Source organism: Trichosurus vulpecula, chromosome 1, assembly GCF_011100635.1.
Source record: "Trichosurus vulpecula isolate mTriVul1 chromosome 1, mTriVul1.pri, whole genome shotgun sequence".
Taxonomy (NCBI): domain Eukaryota; kingdom Metazoa; phylum Chordata; class Mammalia; order Diprotodontia; family Phalangeridae; genus Trichosurus; species Trichosurus vulpecula.
Genome location: NC_050573.1, coordinates 44992245 through 45013246, shown reverse-complemented (window position 1 = coordinate 45013246; position 21002 = coordinate 44992245). Strand labels below are relative to the sequence as shown.

Genomic DNA, 21002 nt, shown 5'->3' with positions numbered 1-21002 from the left:
ATTGCCTCAGTTTACCTTTTTATTAAATTTCACCCATGATAGAGGGACCATAATAAGTACCATTTTAGACATGTTGATTTTGAGATGCCTATTTGGATTACCGGTGGAGATGTTCATCATAATAGTAATCATTAATCATAAAACATGGTACTTTAAAGTTTGCAAAGCACTTTACATGTGTTATCTCATTGTATATGAATGCTAGCTATAATGGTGATAGCGATTATCATTTGATCTTCACAACTACTCTGTGAGGTATTATTATTATCCCCATTTTACTGCGGAAGACAAACTGAGGCTGAGAAAAGACTGGACTAGGGTCACACAGTTAGTAAGTGTCAGAGACAGGATCCAAATACAGGTCTTTCTGACTCCCAGTCTAGCGCATTAGCTGGAGTTCTAGAGGGAGATGAAGGCTACCAATACCAATTTGAGAGACATTAACACAGAGGTGATAATTGAACTCTCGGAGTTCAGGAGATCACTGAGAGAGAATGTAGATAGAGAAGAGGGGAGGTGCTATTATCTACCTATTTTATAGATGAGGAAACTGAGGTCAACAGGTTAAGTGAGTTGCCCAGGTTCACGTGGCTAGTAAGTGCCTGAGGTCCGATTTGAACTCGGGTCTTCTTAACTTCAGGTCCAGAGTTCTATCTACTGAAGCTCTTACCTGTGAAAGGGGGGAGAGATAAGGGATAATGGCTTGAAGGGATGTCAGGATTATATAAAGGTATATGAATGACTGAAGAGAGCTAGGTGTGTTTGGAGGAAGCAGTGAAAAGAGCCAAACAGGGAGACAGTGAAGAGAAGAAACAAAAGAGGTAATAATGATTGAAGATCATTATTGCAAACATGCAAATGAGGTGGGATAAAACATAAAAATAGGTCACTTGCCCTCCATGGGCCTCAGTTTCCATAGTTAAATAAAATAAATAAATAAATAAATGAAATAAATAAATAAATGAAATAAATAAATAAATAAAATAAATAAATAAAATAGTTCCATAGTTAAATAATATAGTTCCATAAAAAAAGAGGAGATTGCACTAAATAGCCTCTAGTGTCCCTTACAGCCCTAGAGATGGTCTATGTCTGCTCTCTGATGATGGAGAAGAGTTGACTTTGGCTAGAACAATTAATTAACCTGCTGTAAGGGACAGAGCTCTGGAATGAGTCAAAGGAATCCAGTTTGAGTCTCTGCTGTGCCACAGGACACCTGCATGATCTAGAGCAAATCATTCAATATCTCTGGGTCTCTACTTGAAAATTATGTAAAAAGAAGGGATTAGAGTCGAGTATCTCTAAAAACCACCACTGGTAAGGGCCAGGAGCAAAGGAGGAGAGAATGCATACTATTGGAGCAAGTTTGGAGGGACAGAACAGGAAATTCGTGATAGATAGTCCCATTTTCCTCAATAAAGTAAGAACTGAGGTCATAGGGAGAAGGGAAAGAAGTTGAATGTAAGCTCCTTGAGGACAGGGGTTGTTTTATCATCTTTGCCTTTGTATCCCCTCCACCTGGGACAGGGCATGAGCATTTGTGACCATGTCCTTGAGAAATGGGAGGTTTGTTCCAGTCTCTCTCCCCTTTGTTGTTGCTTAGTCAGTCAGCTGTGTCTGACGCTTCATGACCCCATTTGAGGTTTTCTTGGCAAAGATACTAGAGTGTTTTGCCATTTCCCTCTCCAGCTCATTTTATAAATGAGGAAACTGAGGCAAACAGGGTTAAGTGGCTTGCCCGGGGTCACACAACTAGTAAATGTCTGAGGCTGAGTTTGAATTCAGATATTCCTAACTCCAAGCCTGGCACTTGATCCACCACTACCTAGATGCTAGTGATCCTTCCTCTTCCTCTTTTTCTTTTCTTTTTTTTTTTTTTGCCATGAGATAGAGTCATCATTTTAATAAGGCTTTTCCTGCAAAGGGCGTTTAGCAGAGTGATTGTTACCGTTCCAGGTTGGCAATACCTTATCACCCATGCTAATGAGGCATTACTAAATGAATTGTCTTCAATTCAGCCTCCATGGAATGAATGTGTAATTTAAACCTGTCATTCAAGGATGAAATTTCCTTCAAAATGTAACAATCTTTTCACCAGTAGCAAGACTAGTGAGATACCTCCTCAAAAATAACCACTCAGCAGCTGTGGGACCAGTGAGGAAGCCTCTGGCCCACTTTGCCACTGATAATGATGGAAAAGATGCTTTCCTTATTTCATATTGGGGATAAGTATCTGCCCATAAAAGGAGGGGGTTAGAGTAAGTGGCCCTTCTAGCACAAAGCCTCTGATGCCTGGATTATGGGCTGGAGATAATGCGCAGCATTGTGTCTCCAGCAGAATGTAATCTCCCTGGGGGCAGGGCCTATTTTCATTTTTGTCTTTTTCCTATAGGTTCATAGATTTAGGGCTAAAAGGGATCTTTCAGCTCATCTAGTCCAATCCCCTCATTTTACAGATGAGAGAGCCAAGACCCAGAGAAGCTGACTTACCCAAGGTCTCACAGGTGACAGAGCTAATATTTGAACCTCTCCAACCTCCAAACCCACTGCTGCTTCCATTCCAATCCCTTTTTGGATTACTAAATTGAATCAATGTTAGTATCTCTGGTCCTTTTTATTGTTTTACAATAATCCGCTCTTTCTTGAGAGACAGTAATGTGGCTGTCTCCTACCTTTCTTGAGAGATAGTAATGTGGCTGTCCCCTATGCCTAGAATTCTCTCTCTCCTCATCTCTGACTCCTTCCCTGCCTTCCTTTAAATCTCAGCAAAAACCTCACCTTGTACAAGAAGCCTTTCCCAATCCCCCTTAATATTAGTGCCTTCCCTCTGAGATTACCTCCAAATTTATCCTACATATTTATTCTATTTGTTCATAGCTTTTTGCGTATTCTTTCACCATTCGACTGTGGGCTTCTTGAAGACCGATAAATATTATCTGCTTTTGTTTGTACGCCAAATACTCAACAGAGTGTCCAGCAAATTGGTGCTTTATGAATCCTTTTTGATTTGTTCCATTGGTTATAATTCTTCTTTACAACTTGACTATTGTGTAAATAAGTTTAATGCGAAGGTATATGTAGAACCTACATCAGCTTACATGCTATCTTGAGGGGGGAGGAGAGGAAGGGGGAGCAGTTCCACAAGTTTTTGAGTTCCGAATTTCCTGCCCCTTCCTCTCCTCCCCCCTCCCCCCAAGACGGCATGTAATCCAATATAGGTTCTACATATACCTTCGCATTAAACATATTTACACAATAGTCAAGTCGTAAAGAACTGAGTGTCGTCAACTAATAATAAAAAAAAATTAAAAAGAAAAGAAAAATAATAAATCCCTGTTAACAAATCGACTGACTTTCTGGAGCTTTGCACAATATAAGATGGCCCATAAGAGATGCTTAGGACCGTAGATTGACATGGAAAGGATCCCAGAGATCCTCAGTTTCAACCCACCTCATTTTTCAGATGATAAAACTGAGGCTAGGAAAGGTGTAATTACTTGCTCAAAAATCCTACAGAAAATGAGTCTCAAAACCCATATCTTCCGATTTCCATTCTGGCCCTCCCTCCATCATATCATGCTGCTTAATTAATGTGTTTTACACTGGATTCAATTATGTTATCATTTTGCCTTACAGAAGTTTGGGAAACTTTCCCATTGACCTGAAGCTAGTGAATATCTGAGCTAGGATTTATACCCAGACCTCCAGGGTAAAAGTCTAAGAACCATTATCCTATCCCATGGTGTCTGTCAAGTGAATTTCCTGCTTGTTTTTCTTGGTAAAAGTTATTTGGCTGGGAGGTGGAGGGAAAGAGGAGAGGTAAGGGGTGTTTGCTTGTTTTGAAATATAACAACCTCCTCTTGCTAGGTGGCTCAATGGATAGAATACTGGGCCTGAAGTCAGGAAGACCTGAGTTCAAAGACAGCCTCGGATGTTTACTTAGCTGTGTGACCTCAGTTTGCCTCAGTTTCATCACCTGAAGAATGGGGATAATAGTACTCACTTCCCAGGGTTGTCATGAGGACCAAATGATATAACAATTGTAAAGTACATAGCACACAGTAAGTGCTATATAAATATTAGCTTTTATTGTTGCCACTTAGGAAAATGCAGGATTCTAGTTTGGACTGGCTTCTATTTATGTCAAGAGCTTCTAGATAAGCAAGTTGAGGCTTTCTGTGCCTTAGTTTGTGGGCCGATCGGCCAAGTGGCTAGAATGCTGGACTCCTCTGATGCTAGATGTGTGAACCTGGGCAAGTGGTTTAATCTCCATCTGCCTCCTTTTCCTCATCTGTGAATGGGAATAAGAACAGTCCCTACTCCCAGGGTTATTATGAGGGGCTAATGAGATAACATATATAAAGTATTACTGTTAGCTGTTATTGTTTTAGGGGCAGCTAGGTGGCTCAGTGGATAGACCACTGGGCTTGGAATCAGGAAGACTCATCTTCATGAGCTCAAATCTGGCCTCAGACACTTCCTAGCTGTGTGACCCTGTTTGCCTCAGTTTCCTCATCTGTAAAATAAGCTGGAGAAGGAGATGGCAAACCACTCCAGTATTTGTGCCAAGAAAACCCCAAACAGAGCCACAATGAGTCAGACGTAACTCAACGACAATAATGATGTTTTCTATCCTTTTTTTGCTTTGGATACTATTGACTACTGAATTGTCTTTTCCTGGGCACTACCTTGAAAGCTACATAACAAACAGCCTTTGGGAGCTAAAAAGACCTTCAGGAAACAGGCAAATTCACTCAAATCTCAGCACAGCTATTCACTACTTATAAGACTTTGGATAATTCACTTAAACCCTGTGGGCTTTAGTTTCCTCATCTATTAAAGAGATGGTATTGGACTCTATTCATATGGGACATATGTTGGACATAACTCAACAAACATTTATTAAGCATCTGTGATATACCAGGCCTTGTGCTCAGTGCTGGCGGAGCAATGATTTTTGAAATGGCATAGTCCCTGCCCTCTTCTTCTGGTGGTGGTGAGGGGGATACACGTACAGAAGTAGAACTGTGATGGCAGATCGAGGTAAGAGCAAATAGTGTTCAGAACTAGAGAAGCGATGTTCCCACTGTCCTTGGTCTTCCCTGACCACATCTGGTGTAGTGTGTTAAGTTCTGGGTCTCACATTTCAGAAAGGACATTGATAATTTGGAGGGCATCCAGCAGAGAACAAACCTAGATGGTCAAGGGATTCAAAATCAGGACAAATAACAATCAAGTGAAGGAATTTTTATTTTGAGGATCGAATGATGTTATACATGAACAGCACTTTACAAACCTTGAGATGCTATATAGAATCTAGGTATTATTACTACTTTTTGTTTTTAGTTGTTTCAGTTGTGTCGTTGTCACCCCATTTAGGATTTTCTTGGCAGAGATACTAGAGTGGTTTGCCATTTCCTTCTCCAGATCATTTTACAGATGAAGAAACTGAGGCAGACAGGGTTTAAGTGCCTTGGCTAGGGTCACCCAGCTAGTAAATGTCTGAGGCTGGATTTGAACTCAGGAAGAAGAGTCTTCCTGACTCCAGGCCTGGCAAGATGGTACAAGGATGGACAGAGGGAACTATTGGAGTTTATTGAGTAGGGTTGACATGATCCGACCTGTGATTTAGAGAAATTGCTTTGGCAATTTTTGATTGGAGTGGGGAGAGATCTGAGGCAGGAAGATCCACCAAATGGTTATTGTGATAGTCCAGGCACAAAGTGATGAGGTCCTGTACCAGGCTATGTGAGCAGATAAAGGGGAGGGCTTATACAAGAGATACCACAGAGATAGAAATAACAAGATTTGGCAATGGATTGGACATGTGTTACGGGGGAGAGAACACTGATTCTCGAGTCCCAGCTCCTGGATTAAAAGCCTGTCTCTGATGCTTACTGCCTGTGTATCCTTGAGCAAGTCACTTTTCTCTGGGCCTCTGTCTCCTCCATTGCAAAAGCTGAATGACAGTACTTGTCCTTCCTCCTTCATGGGGCGAGGAAATGGCTACATCAGTGTGAGTTGCTGCTCTGATGAATTTTAACTCACTGAGTAGAGTGGAGAGCCCTGTCAGAAGACCAGGTATGGAATCCCAACCAGCTATGTGGACTTGGGCTAATCACTAAACTTTTATCAACCTCAGTCTTTGAAACGGGAATAACCAGCCCTGTTCTACCTAGCTCAGAGATAAGACCTTAAAGTGCTAAAGATATATGTATATTAATAGTAGAACCCCACTGTCTATGCCTGTCTATGATTATCCATTCTCAACATCAGGCTTCCTTCAAGTTCAGCTCAAGCCTCCACCTTCTGCAGGAGGCCTCCTCTAACGTCCCAAGCTGCCAGCTCCTCTCTCTCTGAGATTACCATCCATCCACTTATGCTCAGGCTGTCTTCTCCATTAAAGTGTAAACTCCCCAAGGACAGGGACTGGCTTTGTTTCAGTTCTTTCTTTATATCCATAGCTCTTAGCACAGTGCCTGGAACAGGGCAGGCTTTTAATAAATGTTGGTTCATCTAAAATTTGAATGTAGTGAACTTTGTATTCCTTCTACATATCTTGACCACTCTAATTTCTTTTTGGTTTGGAGAGAGAAATCTGAACAAATGTTCTTAGCAGGATAAGCTAGTCTAATGTTGAGTTTGTATTCTAGAATTCAGTTAGATTCTCCAACTGTTTGGTGGTTACCTAGCTGGAATAGTTGATGGAGCACTTGACTTGGAGACAGGAAGACCTGATTTCAAATTCTGCTTTAGACATTTATTAGGTCTGTGACCTTGGTTAAGTCATTTCATCCCTGTCAGCCTCAGTTCCCTCATCTGTAAAATGGAGATGATAATAGTATCTACCTCACAGGGTTGTTGCAAGGCTCAGAGGAGATAATGTATATAAAGCGCTTTGCAAATCTTCGATTTTTCCATAAATGCTAGCTAATTAAGTACCTACTTCATGCTAGGCACCAGCATGTAGGGTCAGGTTTGTGGTTGGTGAAACCATCCCATAGAGCCCACAAATCCACCAAAAAATACCCTAACAAACCACAAATGATTTTTGATGGGTAAGGTGCCCTCCCCAGCAAAGAAGCAGCTGTCTTCCTGGCAGCTTCCTCGTCTGTGCCATAGCTGAAATGCTGCAAACAAAGGCATTTATCTATCTCAGGGCAGCTCCAGGGACAGACAATAAGTATTTGTTTATCTGTCTTTGGCAAACACAAAGCAATTATGATGCCTCAAATCTCCATACACTTGTCCCTCTGTTGGGAACCAGGCCATGCAAAATTGTTATTTAAAATAAAGACTGAGAGAGGAGTTTTCCCCAACAGAGAAGATGCCCTCCTAGGAGCAAGGGAGTTCCTGAAAGATGGGGGACCTTTGGGAAGGAAAGGAGGGCTTATTTGGGCATATAATCTTATCCATGGCTATTGTTTGGTTGTTCCACGTATAGGATTCTTATCTTCCCTCAACTAAACTGTATAGTCCCTAAGGGCAGGGAATTTATGGTGCTCTTCTGATCTAAATCCTATATCACCTATCAGCTGGACCAGGAAGCCAAGTAATTAGTGCTATGCCAAAAGGAGAATGAGCTGCTTTGGGAGCTAGTGTGTTCCTCTTCACTGGAGGTCTCCAAGCAAAGTCGCTGGTTGGGAATGGTATTCAGGGTATTGGACTAGATGGCATCTGAGGTTCCTTTTAGCTTTGTGATTCTGTGACTTTTATAATTTCCACTTTCCCAATCTTTAAACTAGTTATTGACGTCCTTTCCCACTAGTTCCCAAAATTTTTTATTCCTTTCCCAATTTCCATAGATACTTTGTTTTTCTGAGGCTAAGTATATGATCCTGGGTCATATATAGAAGGCCATACCCTCCCAATCTTGCAATAATGGAAGCAGTGACAGCCACTCGCCAAATTCAAGTAATCATGCAATGAAAGCTGGGTCTCTTGATCATCGTAGGTCCTCCAGCTCCACCTCAAGACGTCACCATTCAAGCCGGGACAACTCCAGCAACCATACAGGTCTCCTGGAAACCACCAACTCTCACACCCACTGGGATGTCCAATGGAGCAAATGTGTCTGGCTATGGTGTTTATGCAAAAGGGCAGAGGGTGAGTTTCTCACACCACACCTCCCTGAGTAGTGCCACATGAGTAGGAAGAGCGCTGAATTTGAAGCCCTAGGACCTGAGCCCCAGTTCTATCACTTATTAGCTGTGAGATTTTGGGCAAATCATCTAATCTTCCTGGGCTTCACTTTCCTCATCTGTAAAGAGAGGGAGTTGGATCAAATGATCTTTAAGCAACTTTCTAACTCTAGCATTCAGTGAGTCTATCACATTATATCCAAATTCCAATTCTGTGCATCACTGGATTTGATGCCTCCCAAAGAAAAGGTGGATGATACCTCCACTCCTCCTGAGCACCATGGTGTTCTTTTGTATAGGGCAGAGGCCATTGACCATGTGAGACTCCCCAAAACCAACTTAGGAAAAAAACTATGAAGCAAGGTGAACTCTCTCCACTTTCAGCATTCCTTCCCAATAAGGTCCCTGATGCCTTTAGCCTAACCCCCAACTGCCCTCTCTCTTTCCATTCAGTATCTCATCTTAACCAGCCCTTCCCAGTGCCTTTCTCCAAACATTTCATATAATTCCCAACAAAAGTCCTGAGTACCATTCCTAGAAAATTTTAAGACATGACTCCAGCTAACCTGAGCCGAATTTACCAGAGAAGATACTCTCTAAAGTCTTTTCCAATTCTAGAAAGGTTCATGGAACCATGGGTTGAGAGCTAGCATGGACCTCAGATGTTATTTGGTCAGAACTTCCTATTTTTCAGATGAGGAAACTGAGATCCAGAAAGGTGGTAATTTTCCCAAGGCTGTCCTGGTAGCAAGCAGCAAAGCTGAAATTCAAACTTGGATCAACTACCTCCAGATCCAGAGACCTTTAAACTATAGCATACTGCTATTAATTAATTGGACTATTGGTAGCTGGAAAGAGCTATCCCTCCTTATTAATTTTCCTAGTTAACAATTAATTGTCTTTAATTACTAAAGGAAATCATAGCTAAAATGACTTATGCCTCTTTGGGGTATTGGCATTTGAATAGAGGACATTACCTTAATCCAGAGCAAGAGTCTATTACCTTTCTTTGGTTCCTGTTCCCCCATGGCAGCTGGGTAAAGCCTGGGGACCTTTTTTTCAGAACCATCTTTTTAAATAATTGAAGGAAACAATTCCAGTAGCAGTAAAAATAAAGACGTCTTTTTCCATCTAAGTTCATGGACCCCCTGAAATCAGGCCATAGACCTTAGATCCCAAGTTAAAAACCCCTGACCTAGAGGAATGAGGCTCTAAAATGGCATTGTAACAGACCAGCAGTACTTTGGATTATTCCACACCTTCCTGTTAAATGATAAAGATCACCATCAAGTCAACCAGCCCCTGGTCCCTTCATATCAGACATGAAAAGATGATGAACCCTCTCACTGGGCCCATTAGGTCCCAAATGTTTCTCATTAAACATATTTTGTTCAAGCCATGTCTGTTTGGCACAGGATTTCCTGCCCAGTTTGAACTTGGCTTGGCCAACTCCACATTTCTTCCAGTTAGATGGGCAGTTAGACCTGGCAGTAATTAGCATTTACTTACTCCTCACAGTAGACAGTTTTCCTTTCACTGACTATTGGGAAGAGAAACGATATGGGTCTAATAGATAACACCAGGAAGGGCATCTGTCAACCAGCCTTTAAGTTGGCTCTCTGTGTCCTCAGGTGGCTGAAGTCATCTTCCCGACAGCTGACAGCACAACGGTGGAGCTGATCCGCATCCGGAACCTGGAAGCCAAGGAGGTGACCGTGAGAACACTTTCCACCCAAGGTGAATCCATGGACTCCTTAACAGCTGCCATTCCACCCGACCTACTGGTGCCTCCAACCCCACACCCTCGAACTACTCCCAAACCTAAGCCATTAGCAAGTGCCGGAGCCCCAGATACCAAAGACGAACAGTTGGGTCCCCATATCAAAATGGATGAGTCTTGGGAGCAGACTCGCTCGGCTGCTCCCACACACAGCCACATGCTGGAACCTCCGGCATCCAATTTTCCGAGCTCGGCTCCTGGGAGGCGGTCACCCTCACCCAATCGGATTCTCCCACAGCCGCAGGGCGCCCCAGTCCCCAACACTGTGGCTAAAGCCATGGCCCGGGAAGCCGCACAACGGATGGCAGAGAGCAATCGAGTAAGTAGGGATTCCTTTGCCCTTATTGGTTTGTTTTCTTTGGGGAAGTGGCCAACCTAATATCGCCAATCAATTTAATTCATTTCAATTCAATGAATGTTTATTGCCTTCTACAGGGTGTTTCTAAAGTCTGGACACATAGGCAAAAATGCACATTTTCAAGAAATGAAATGAATGAAATTTTCACCAACATTTTATTTAATTGGAATTTTAACAAATAACATCTTCAATATGATTTCCATCATTTGCGATGCAAAGGTTGATGCACTTTGCAAGATTCACGTGAACTGGATGCACTAACTCAATAACTCCACATTGCCGTCAATTGAGAGATTAATGTCCATGACTGTATATCTAGTTCGTGTCAGAGGCAAGACCCACATTTCAATAATAGATAGCTAAAAGTAGCTATAATTTTAAAAATAGCAAGCATTTATATAGCGCTTTGAGGTTAGCAAAGGGCTTCACATATACTATGTTAGGAGTTCTCATGTGATCCTGGAGGTACAGGGCATTACTATCTCCATTTCACAGATAAGAAAACTAAGGCTGAGAGAGGTTAAGAGGTCTTGATAGGGTCACACAGATAATAGGTTCCTGAGGCTAGATTTGAACTTGGGGATTTCTGCCCCCCCCCCTGAAAAAGTGGGGTTTTTCATGCTTTTGGAGTAGAATTTCAGAGTTCCTTCAGCCCTTTCTAAATATTCTCTTCCACTAGAAATATCTGTTCATCACTTTCCACCTGTTTTCTGCTAACTACTTCCAGAGGCCACACATGTGACGTGGTCACAGCTCATAAATGCCATGGGAACTGCTGTGATTAGGATCATGGATTTCAGTTTTGAAAAGGTGATAATGGAGGAAGGAAATGTTCTGAGAAGAGGATATCCCAGGAGATAATAACTCCTGCCACCAGGTTCCTTGGTATTTTGACTGCTCTTCTCATCTCAGTCGTATATTCTTTTCCAATAAAAGACTGTAATAAGCTTATACAAAACAGCCCCAGCCCTTACAAAGCTCATGATTTGTTTTGGACGACATGACTTCTAAACACAGGAAAAGTGTAATTAACAATGGAAGTGTGTCATGATGTAGAGCACTTACCTGGCCTTGAGGAATCTTACTTTCCTTCCCATTATTCTCCTTTCATGCCTTCTTCCTCCCTTTCTCCAGCACTTGGCACATTTCCTGGCACATAATAGGCACTTAATAAATGTTTGTTTCCTCTCCCTCCCTTCCCCTCCTTGTTTCTCTTTCCTTTCCTTCATCCTCACTGCCTTACATATCTTTCTTTCTTCCTATCCTTCCTTTTTCTTTCTTCACTGGGTCATTGTGAGGCTCAAATTAGGTCATGTATGCAAAGTGCTTTGCAAATGTTAAAGGATTATTATTGTAATTATTATTAAAGAATCAGCTTGGTGGCATGGATAGCTGGCCTCAGAGTCAAGATCTGGGTTCAATCCCTGCCTCTGATGGGGGTACATGTGGCTGTGTGAGTGAGCAAGTGGCTTAACTTCCAAGTGCTCCAGGCAAATTTTCTAAGACTCTAAGTAGGAGGGGGGGGTGGGGAGGCAAAGCCAAGATGGCGGCTGGAAAGCAAGGGACTTACCTAGGGCTCTCCCCCAGGACCCTCCTAACACTGATAAAAAATGGCTCTGAACAAATTCTAGAATTGCAGAACCCACAAAATAGCAGAGGGAAGTAGGGCTCCAGGGCAGGACAGCCTGGATGGTCACTGGGTAAGGTCAATCGCAAACAGAGCTGGGAGCAGAGTGGAGCAGAGCTCAGCATGGCCTGCGCCTGGACCAACCAGACTGGGAGCGGGGCGGAACAGGCCCTAGCAACCTGAATCAGTTAGCTATGGCAGTTACCAGACTTCTGAACCCACAAACACCAAAGACAACAGAGAAGGTTAGGGGGAAAAGCTGCAGGGGACAGAGTGAAAGGAGTTCTCGGTTAGGCCACTACCCCTGGGGCAGCAGGGGTGTTGCAGCTACAAACTACAGCTGCAGTTGCTTCCAGCCCCACCTGGTGGGCGGAATTAAGTGGGGGATCAGAGCAGGAGTGCAGAGCCTGCTTAAGATCTAAGTTGGGTCAGGGTTGGTGGTTCTTGGGGGAGGAGGAGCGCTGGTGTGGCAGAGCTTGCTGTATAGAAATAGCTCTGAAAACAACAGCTCATCCCCTCAAGGGGACAAGCAGTCATACCCTGCTGATGAAAAACTCAAGGGTCAAGTAGTTGGCTGGGAACATGGCCAGGCAGCAAAAACAGACTCAGATTCAGTCCCAGACTTTGGAATCTTTCTTTGGTGACAAAGAAGACCAAAACATACAGCCAGAAGAAGTCAACAAAGTCAAAAGCCTACATCAAAAGCCTCCAAGAAAAACATGAACTGGCCTCAGGCCATGGAAGAGCTCAAAAAGGATTTGGAAAAGCAAGTCAGAGAAATAGAGGAAAAACTGGGAAGTGAAATGAGAGTGATGTGAGAAACCCATGAAAAACAAGTCAATGACTTGCTAAAGTAGACCCAAAAAGTACTGAAGAAAATAATACCTTAAAAAATAGACTAACTCAAATGGCAAAAGAGCTCCCAAAAGCCAATGAGGAGAAGAATGCCTTGAAAAGCAGAATTAGCCAAATGGAAAAGGAGGTCCAAAAGACCACTGAAGAAAATACTATCTTAAAAATTAGACTAGAGCAAGTGGAAGCTAGTGACTTTATGAGAAATCAAGATATTACAAAACAGAACCAAAGGAATGAAAAAATGGAAGACAATGTCAACTATCTCACTGGAAAAACCACTGACCTGGAAAATAGATCCAGGAGAGATAATTTAAAAATTATTGGACTACCTGAAAGCCATGATCAAAAAAAGAGCCTAGATATCATCTTTCAAGAAATTATCGAGGAGAACTGCCCTGATATTCTAGAACCAGAGGGTAAAATAGAAACTGATCTCCTCCTGAAAAAGATCCACAAAAGAAAACTCCTAGGAATATTGTTGCCAAATTCCAGAGCTCCCAAGGAGAAAATACTGCAAGCAGCCAAACTAAAAATATTAAATAAATAAATAGCTATTTAGAGAAAAAAAAGACTCTAAGTTGAAGAGAAGAGGCCTGCCTTCACTGAAGGAGAAAATTTCCTTAGTATTAAAAATTTCCTCACCAATACTAATGAAATAGCAGCTCCAAAAAATTGCTATCCTGAGAGCATTCATCAACCACTGAAGTAAAACTACGCAGGACCATCGATTTAGAGCCGGAAGGATTATCTTATTGAACCCATTCATGAGGGCTTCAGGGGCTGGTGAGTGTCACCAGGGCCCTTCTGGTAATGAAAGCATTTTAAAGGAAAGGAACAGAGGCCACCAGGGAAGTCAGCTCTATCTCCTCTGCCACCATATTGCCAGACAATGCACATAGATTTTTTGTTGTTGTTCAGTTGTGTCCAACTCTTTGCCACCCCATTTTCTTGGCAAAGCTACCAGAGTGGTTTGCCATTTCCTTTTCCAGCTCATTTTACAGATGAGGAAACTGAGGGAAACAGGATTAAGTGACTTTCCCAGGGTCACACAGCTAGTAAGCATCTGAAGCCAGATTTGAACTCACAAAGAGGAGTCTTCCTGACTCCAGGCTCAGCTCTCTATCCACTGCATCACCTAAATCAAATCCTAGCTCCTTGGAGCTCAGGAAAAGAAAAGGGTTAGATTCAAGTTCTGAAGACCATTTCTGCTCTAAGGCTTTGTGATCATCTGAACACCACCTTGTATCTAAAAGAGCATTGGCTCCTAAGATGCTACAGGCCTGAAAAGTAGAGGCTTGCTTAAAAGAGGGACCTTCTTATTCCTTCCCTTGTTCCTGCTCCTGAGAGATGCTGGCTAAGCAGGACATAATTCCCATCTAAAGCAGAAGCAACCTCCACTGCAGGAAGCAGGGAGGCTCTAGGGCTTCCTTTGTGGTTCAGGTTTCAAAGTGATTCCCTCTCCCATGCTCATCCTCATCCACCTGAGGCTCTGCTGGGGCTTACACAGGGAGAGCTGCAACAGACGTGGTCCCTGCCGGGAAAGAACTTGACCCTTTGCTCCCTTCCACCCAGTCTGTGCTGGAACCATCTGTTCTGTCTGCATTGGAAGTGTCCTTACTTGCTGCTACCCTGAATCTCAACAAATACCAAAGCAGGAGGGCCTGATATCTGCCTTCCCCTACTACCTTTCCTTCTGTCCTGTCTTGTGTTCTTCCTTCTTTATCCCTCCCTTCTTTTCTTCCCATTTCCTTCCCACACTTCTCCCTCTCCTTTCTCCTTCTCATGCGTACTTTATTATCCTCCTTCCTTCATTTGGCCTACAGTTACTTTCCAAGGCTTCCTTCTATTCTTCCTTTCACCTCTCTCTTTTCTTCCCCTCTCCTTTCCCTTGTCCTGTCCTTCCTTCCCTCTTTCCCCTCCTCCTTTCTTCTCTCCCCCTCTTTCTGCCTTCCTCTCTTCTTTTTCATGCTTCCCCACCCCCTTTTCTCTCTTCTTTCCTCTCTTCTTTCATTCTTTTCTCCATTTCCTTCCTTCTTTCCTTTCCTCTCTTCTTCTCTATCTCATTTCTCCCTCCCTCCCTTCCTTTCTTCTTTCTCACATTTTCTCCCTCCCTCCTTTCCTTTCTTCTTTCTTACATTTTCTTCCCTCCCTCCTTTCCTTCCTTTCTTCTTTCTCACATTTTTCTCCCTCCCTTCCTTTTTTCTTTCATTCCTTTCTCCATATCCTTCCTTCTCTCCTTTCTTCTCTATCTCCATTTCTCCCTCCCTTTCTTTCTTCTTTCTCACATTTTCCTCCCTCCTTCCCTTTCTTTCTTCTTTCTCACATTTTCCTCCCTCCCTTCCTTTCTTCTTTCTCACATTTTCCTCCCCCCTCCTTTCCTTTCTTCCTTCCTTCTTTTTCACATTTCCTCCCTCCCTCCCTTCCTTCTTTTTTCTTTCTCACATTTTCCTCCCTCCCTCCCTTCCTTCCTTTCTTCTTTCTCACATTTTCCTCCCTCCCTCCTTTCCTTTCTTTCTTCTTTCTCACATTTTCCTCCCTCCCTTCCTTTCTTCTTTCATTCCTTTCTTCATATCCTTCCTTCTCTCCTTTCTTCTCTATCTCCATTTCTCCCTCCCTCCCTCCCTTCCTTTCTTCTTTCTCACATTTTCCTCCTCCCTTCCTCCTTTCCTTTATTCTTTTTCACATCTTCCTCCCTCCCTCCCTTTTACCCTTTACTTCTCTTGTCTTCCATCTGATTGAATTCAAGGCTCAGCCACTGCATCATGTGGTCTCTATAAGATGTGAACAGAATATACAAAAGGATCCTTCTTAACCATTCTTGGATGAGAAAAATGTAGTCTAATGCTAGTTCCTTCATCCAGAAATGTACAATTTCCTCTGGACAAATCTAACAGTCAAGGCACAATTTCTTCTGGATATGGAGGGTGTCCCCAAAGTCTTAGTGCAGTCTTACATTTTAATAACTGAAGATCCCACTAAGAGTGAGGATATGTATATGGACCAATCCTTGGGAACTATCAATGATTGGTTGTTGTCCTTCCTACAAGAGGGAGCCCAAAATGATATCATTGTGTCAGGATCAATATACAGTATGTCTGACTGTGGCTGATCAGACCAATTTGAGCTCAGAAGGCTCTACCACAGGACGGACACAAATAGTCTAGAACCATTAAAAGGACACAGTGGGCAATGGATATTTAAAAACATCTTGTTCTAACCTTTTAAGCCATGGTAGCAAATTTCCCTCAGTTTACTGTAGGGACAAATAAAAGTTTGATGAATGAATAAATAATTTTAAAAAGACACATTTCTATAGTCCTTTAAGGATTACAAAGGACTTTCCTTCTACAGCTCTCAGAGGTAGGTAGTGCAAACATTGTTAATAACACTATAGATGAAGGAAACAAGACTCATTACAGCATTGATTTAATGCAAGAAGGGAACCCCTTTTATACAAGAGGAAACTGAGGGCTATGGAGATTAAATGACTTATCCAGAGTCACACAGGTACTATGTCAAGAGGCAAGATTTGAACCCACATTGTGTGACTTCAGAGCCATTGCTTTTTCCTCCCACTGTTCCCAGGTGGTCAGCCAGCTTGAAAGTGGTAAATAAAAGGTGCGAACCAGGTTCTCTAGGACTGATGCCTTTCAATGGATGGCTCAAAGTCAAAAAATAGAGTCTCCACAAAACCACGTAAATCCGCAAGGTTTTGCTGAGAATACAGTCCTTGAGAAAGTTTCTTTCTCAAAGGTATACATATAACTCACCTTTATAAAAACCAATATTAGTAGATAGGACTAATGCCATCCTCATCATCCGTGCAGAAGCAGGTCTCTTTGTGGAGCTGTGATATTTCTGGGGACCTGTGACCCCTTGGAATACCCAAATCCCAGAGCTCTTAGTGAGGAATTTTGTCTTCACAAGAGTCTTCCCCATTCCTTCTCTCTCTTTCATTGTTTTATTCAGAATCATAGAATGTCAGTGTTAGAAGGAACTTTACTCAGGGCCATCTATTCCAACCCATATCTGACTAAGAATACTCTCTACAATGTAACGATGATGACAATGATGCTGCTGCTGATAGGTAGTATATACACATGCATCAACTACTATGCACCAGGCACTGTGCTAAAATTTTATAAATCTTATAAATATTATCTCATTTTGGTCCTCACAACAACCTTGCCAGGTAAGTGCTGTTATTATGCCCATGTTACAGTTGAGGAGACTGATGTTAAGTGACTTGTCTAGGGTCACACAGCTAGTGAGTATCTGGGGTTGGATTTGAACTCAGGACTTTATGACTCCAAACCCAGTGCTCTATCCACTGTACCATCTAGCAGCCAAAAACAAAAAAACAAAAACAAAAGCAATCATCCAGCCTCTGCTTGAGATCTCCAGTAAGGGGAATCCACTACCTACAGCCCATTTCACTTTTGGACAGCTCTAACAGTTAAGAAATTTTCCTGATATCCGCCCTAAATTTGCATTGTGGTAGCTTCCACCCATTACTCCTGGTTCTGACCTCCTGGGCTAAGCAGAGCAAGACTAATCCCTCTTCCTTAGGACAGCTTTTCAAATACATGAAGACACTATCATGTTCCCCCTGAATCTTCTCTATTCTGGGCTGTGTCCCCAAATAGCTGGTCCCCACCTCACTTCTGTATTCTACTTAATGGAGAATCTCTGCATGTCTAGGATCTCAGAAAGCCAAATCCAGGAGGATAAGTCACCCTTATAAAGTCAATATTAGTAGACACAGTAGTCAAGATCAGAAAAACTAGCTACATTTCTTCTCCAAAGTATCTACGCAAAAAGGTAGAAGAGCCAAGAAAAAATCTTTAGGATTGAGCAGTTAGTGCCATCCAGTGGACTGAATTAGGATGACAGCTAGGGCCACTTGAGCTCAGATTCTGTTGGAGCACAGTCTCCTATGATTTCTGGGCAGGAAGAAAGTTCTATAACATCCTTGAAAAGGTTATCCTCCAGCCTCCACCTGACCTCCAGGGAGGAGAACTCAAGACCTGTCATGGTAGGTAGTCCATTCCCGTTTTGGACAGTTCTCTGACATCAAGCCTGAATCAACTTCTTTGCAGCCTCTACCCATTAGTTCTGTGCTCTGGTGCCAAGGGGGGAACATCTAAGTCTCTCTTCCTTCAAATGTTTAAAGGCAGGCCTCTTATTATTCACACACACACCCACTCTACATATTCAAGCCAACTTCCTTAAAACATGACACCCACAGGTGAACCCCAAGCTCCAACTGTCCTGAGCCTCTCTGCAATGGCTTTGCCAGGGATGGCCTGACCCACTCTGAAATCCACTTGCTAGCTGTTGTCCTTCCCTACTAGTATATTTTTCAAAGGCTAGGAACTGGGTGAAGTATGACTAAGCAGCATCTTCTCAGAAAAAAACTTGGGAGTTTTAGAGGACTTCAAGTTCCATATAAGGCCACCAAGATAGCTAATGTGATTTTAACCTGCATTAAGATCAGTCAATAAACATTTATTAAGGACCTACTGTGTGCCAGGTGCTGTGTTAAGAGAGCTAGTGATTTTTCTGATCCCATAAGTCTTAAACATGAGAAGTAGAATTTCATAATTAGAGTAAGGAAGAATTGAGTTTGAATCCTGCCTCACATATATGCTCGCTGTATGACCCTGGGCAAGTCATTTTCCTTATCTATGAAATGGCCAAGTCATTATTGTTTGTATGTCCTGAAGTAGGGACGGAGTTGCTCAGAAGCAAAGTAGAATATGTACATTGAGGACTCTTTGGATGTCTTAACGTAGCTCAATGTCAGCAAAGTCATGGCCTCATCAATCCAGAGCTAGAAAGGACCTCAGAGGTCATCTCTACCAACCTTTCCATTTCTAGATGAGCAAACAGGTCCACAGATGTCATAGACTTGGAAACAGAAAGTACCTCAGAGGTCATCAATGCCGATCTTTCCATTTCTGAATGAACAAAGATGCCCATAGAGTTCCATAGGATCATATAATTGCAGTTAAAGGGGTCTTCCAAGGTCAACTAGTCTAAGCTCTTTGTTTTATAATTGAGAAAACAGAGGCAAACAGATTTACTGGCTTGCCCAGGGTCACCCACTTAGGAGGTATCTGAAACTAGTTTTGAACTCAGCTTTTTCTGCCCTCAAGTCTAGCACCTTAACCACTTCTCCTTTCTCAAAGGTAAAGGTAGGAAGACCTCAGTTCAGATCTTGCCACAATACTCACTAGCTGTGTGGTCATGGCAAGTCACTTAGGCCTTCTATACCTGTTTCCTTATCAGTAAAATGGGAGATATAATGAATAGCGAATATATAATATAACAATATAATAATAGCACATCCCTCACCTAGGTGGTGTGAGATCATGTAGCTCAATTTGCCAACAGTAAAATGACATCTAAAGGTCTGTTATTCTTATCCCTAACACCAACTTCTCATCTTTTTTTTAGTTCTTGCCAGAGATAACTAGCCCTGCCTCACTTGCTTCTCTTCTTTTCCCCCCCAAGTTGGAGAAAAGGAGTCTGTTCGAGGACAGGAGCAGGGCTGGGCATTATGCAAACTCTGACGAGGAAGAAGAGGATGGCTATGACTCACCAGACATCAAAAGGAGAGGAGCTTCTGTGGATGATTTTCTGAAGGGTTCTGAGCTGGGCAAACAGGTAATTGGCAGCCCACGTATCTGGCAGGGGCCAGTTCTTAATGATTCCCATTTGGCAGCAGTCACCTGGCCACCACCTGGGGAGCTGAATTTTACTATTTATCCCCAGGGTGTCATTTTAACCAAAGAATTCAGTTGTCCCTAGCAAAACCTCTGATAGGACGTGCTTAGTAATACTCATTGAACTGATCTGCAAAGGTAAAGTATATGGACCCTTACCCCTCTCCTGTGGATAGATACTTTTCTCTATTATTTGGAATTATCCATTCATTAACCTGAAGCAAAGGTTCTTAATCCTTTTTATAAACTCTATGGATCCCTTCTCAGAATAATGTTTTTAAATATATAAAAGAAAATACCTAGATAGCCAGTCAATAAATATTTATTTGGCACCCACTATGGACTAGGCACTATGCCAAGCCCTGGGGATACAAAGAAAGGCAAAAGACAATCCCTGATCTCAAGGAGCTCACATTTTAACAGATTACAAATTAAATGGGTTACATAGTATTACAAAAGAGAAGCTGGGTCTGGAGAATCAGGAAGACTGCTCTTTCTGAGTTCAAACCTGGTCTCAGATACTTATTAGAGGTGTGACCCTGGGCAAGTCACTTCACCCTGTTCACCTCAGTTTCCTCATCTGTAAGATGATCTGGAGAAGGAAATAGCAAACCTCTCTACTACCCTTGCCAAGAAGCCCCCAAATGGGGTCACAAAGAGTCAGACACAACTAAGAACAACAAGTATTACAAAGGAAACCAATTATACTGAAATATAATTATCAAAATATTAGGAAAAATAAGTTCACAGACCTCAGTTTAAGAATCCCTGAAGAATCATGAAGTGAGGCATCATGGTTAGAAGCAAGAAGACCCAGGTTCAAGTTCTACCTTTAATATGTATTAGTTGTGTGACCCTGAGCAAGACATTTACTTGCCCAATGCCCTGAGAAACAAAGATTGTAAGTCCAGAAGCAGGTGCTTATCTGTATTGGCAGAGGGGGTTTCCTCAGTGGGACAAATGGGACAATGAAATCCAAGATCTGGTCCAAAAACCTAGAGGGAAAATGACAACTGTACTTGACAATAAGAAAGCCTATGTTAAAATTGAAAAGTAGAAGGGGGAAGAGGAAAACAAAGAGGAGGATGAGGAAGAGGAGAAGGAAAAAAAAGAAAAAAGAGGAGGAGGAGGAAGAGAAGGAGGAGGAAGAGGAGGAGAAGGAAGAGGAGGAGGAGGAGGAAAAAAGAATCTGTAAGGCAGGTTCTTATTATTATCTCCAATTTAGAGATTAGGGAAATTGAGGCTATAAAAAATGAAATGACTTGCCCAAGGACACATAGCTAGTATGGATTTAAACCCAGGTCTTCCTGATTCTAAGTCTGGCCCTTCAACCACTGTGCCATCTGAATGCCTTTAACTTACTGTTTAAGAGAGGAGCCTGTGCTTTCTCCATTGATGATCTCTAAGTGACTATTCAGCTTTGAATCCTAAAAGATTTAGGTTTTTAGAGAAACCCCAGCACCCTGTATGAGGAGAGAGGTGCCATGGGGAAAGCCAAGGTCCCATTTTCAGT

The 21002-nt window shown here is 42.4% G+C and overlaps 1 protein-coding gene across 7 annotated transcripts in view; it reads left to right on the top strand.

The window, feature by feature from the left end:
- Positions 1-21002, top strand: part of RIMBP2 (RIMS binding protein 2) — a 158770-nt gene that overhangs the window by 102854 nt on the left and 34914 nt on the right. For all 7 annotated transcript variants that reach the window (XM_036758813.1, XM_036758781.1, XM_036758773.1 and 4 more), the window contains exons 9-11: positions 7955-8106; positions 9773-10240; positions 19278-19430. In XM_036758813.1, coding sequence (XP_036614708.1) covers positions 7955-8106; positions 9773-10240; positions 19278-19430 — 773 coding nt within the window. The remainder of the gene's footprint in view (positions 1-7954; positions 8107-9772; positions 10241-19277; positions 19431-21002) is intronic.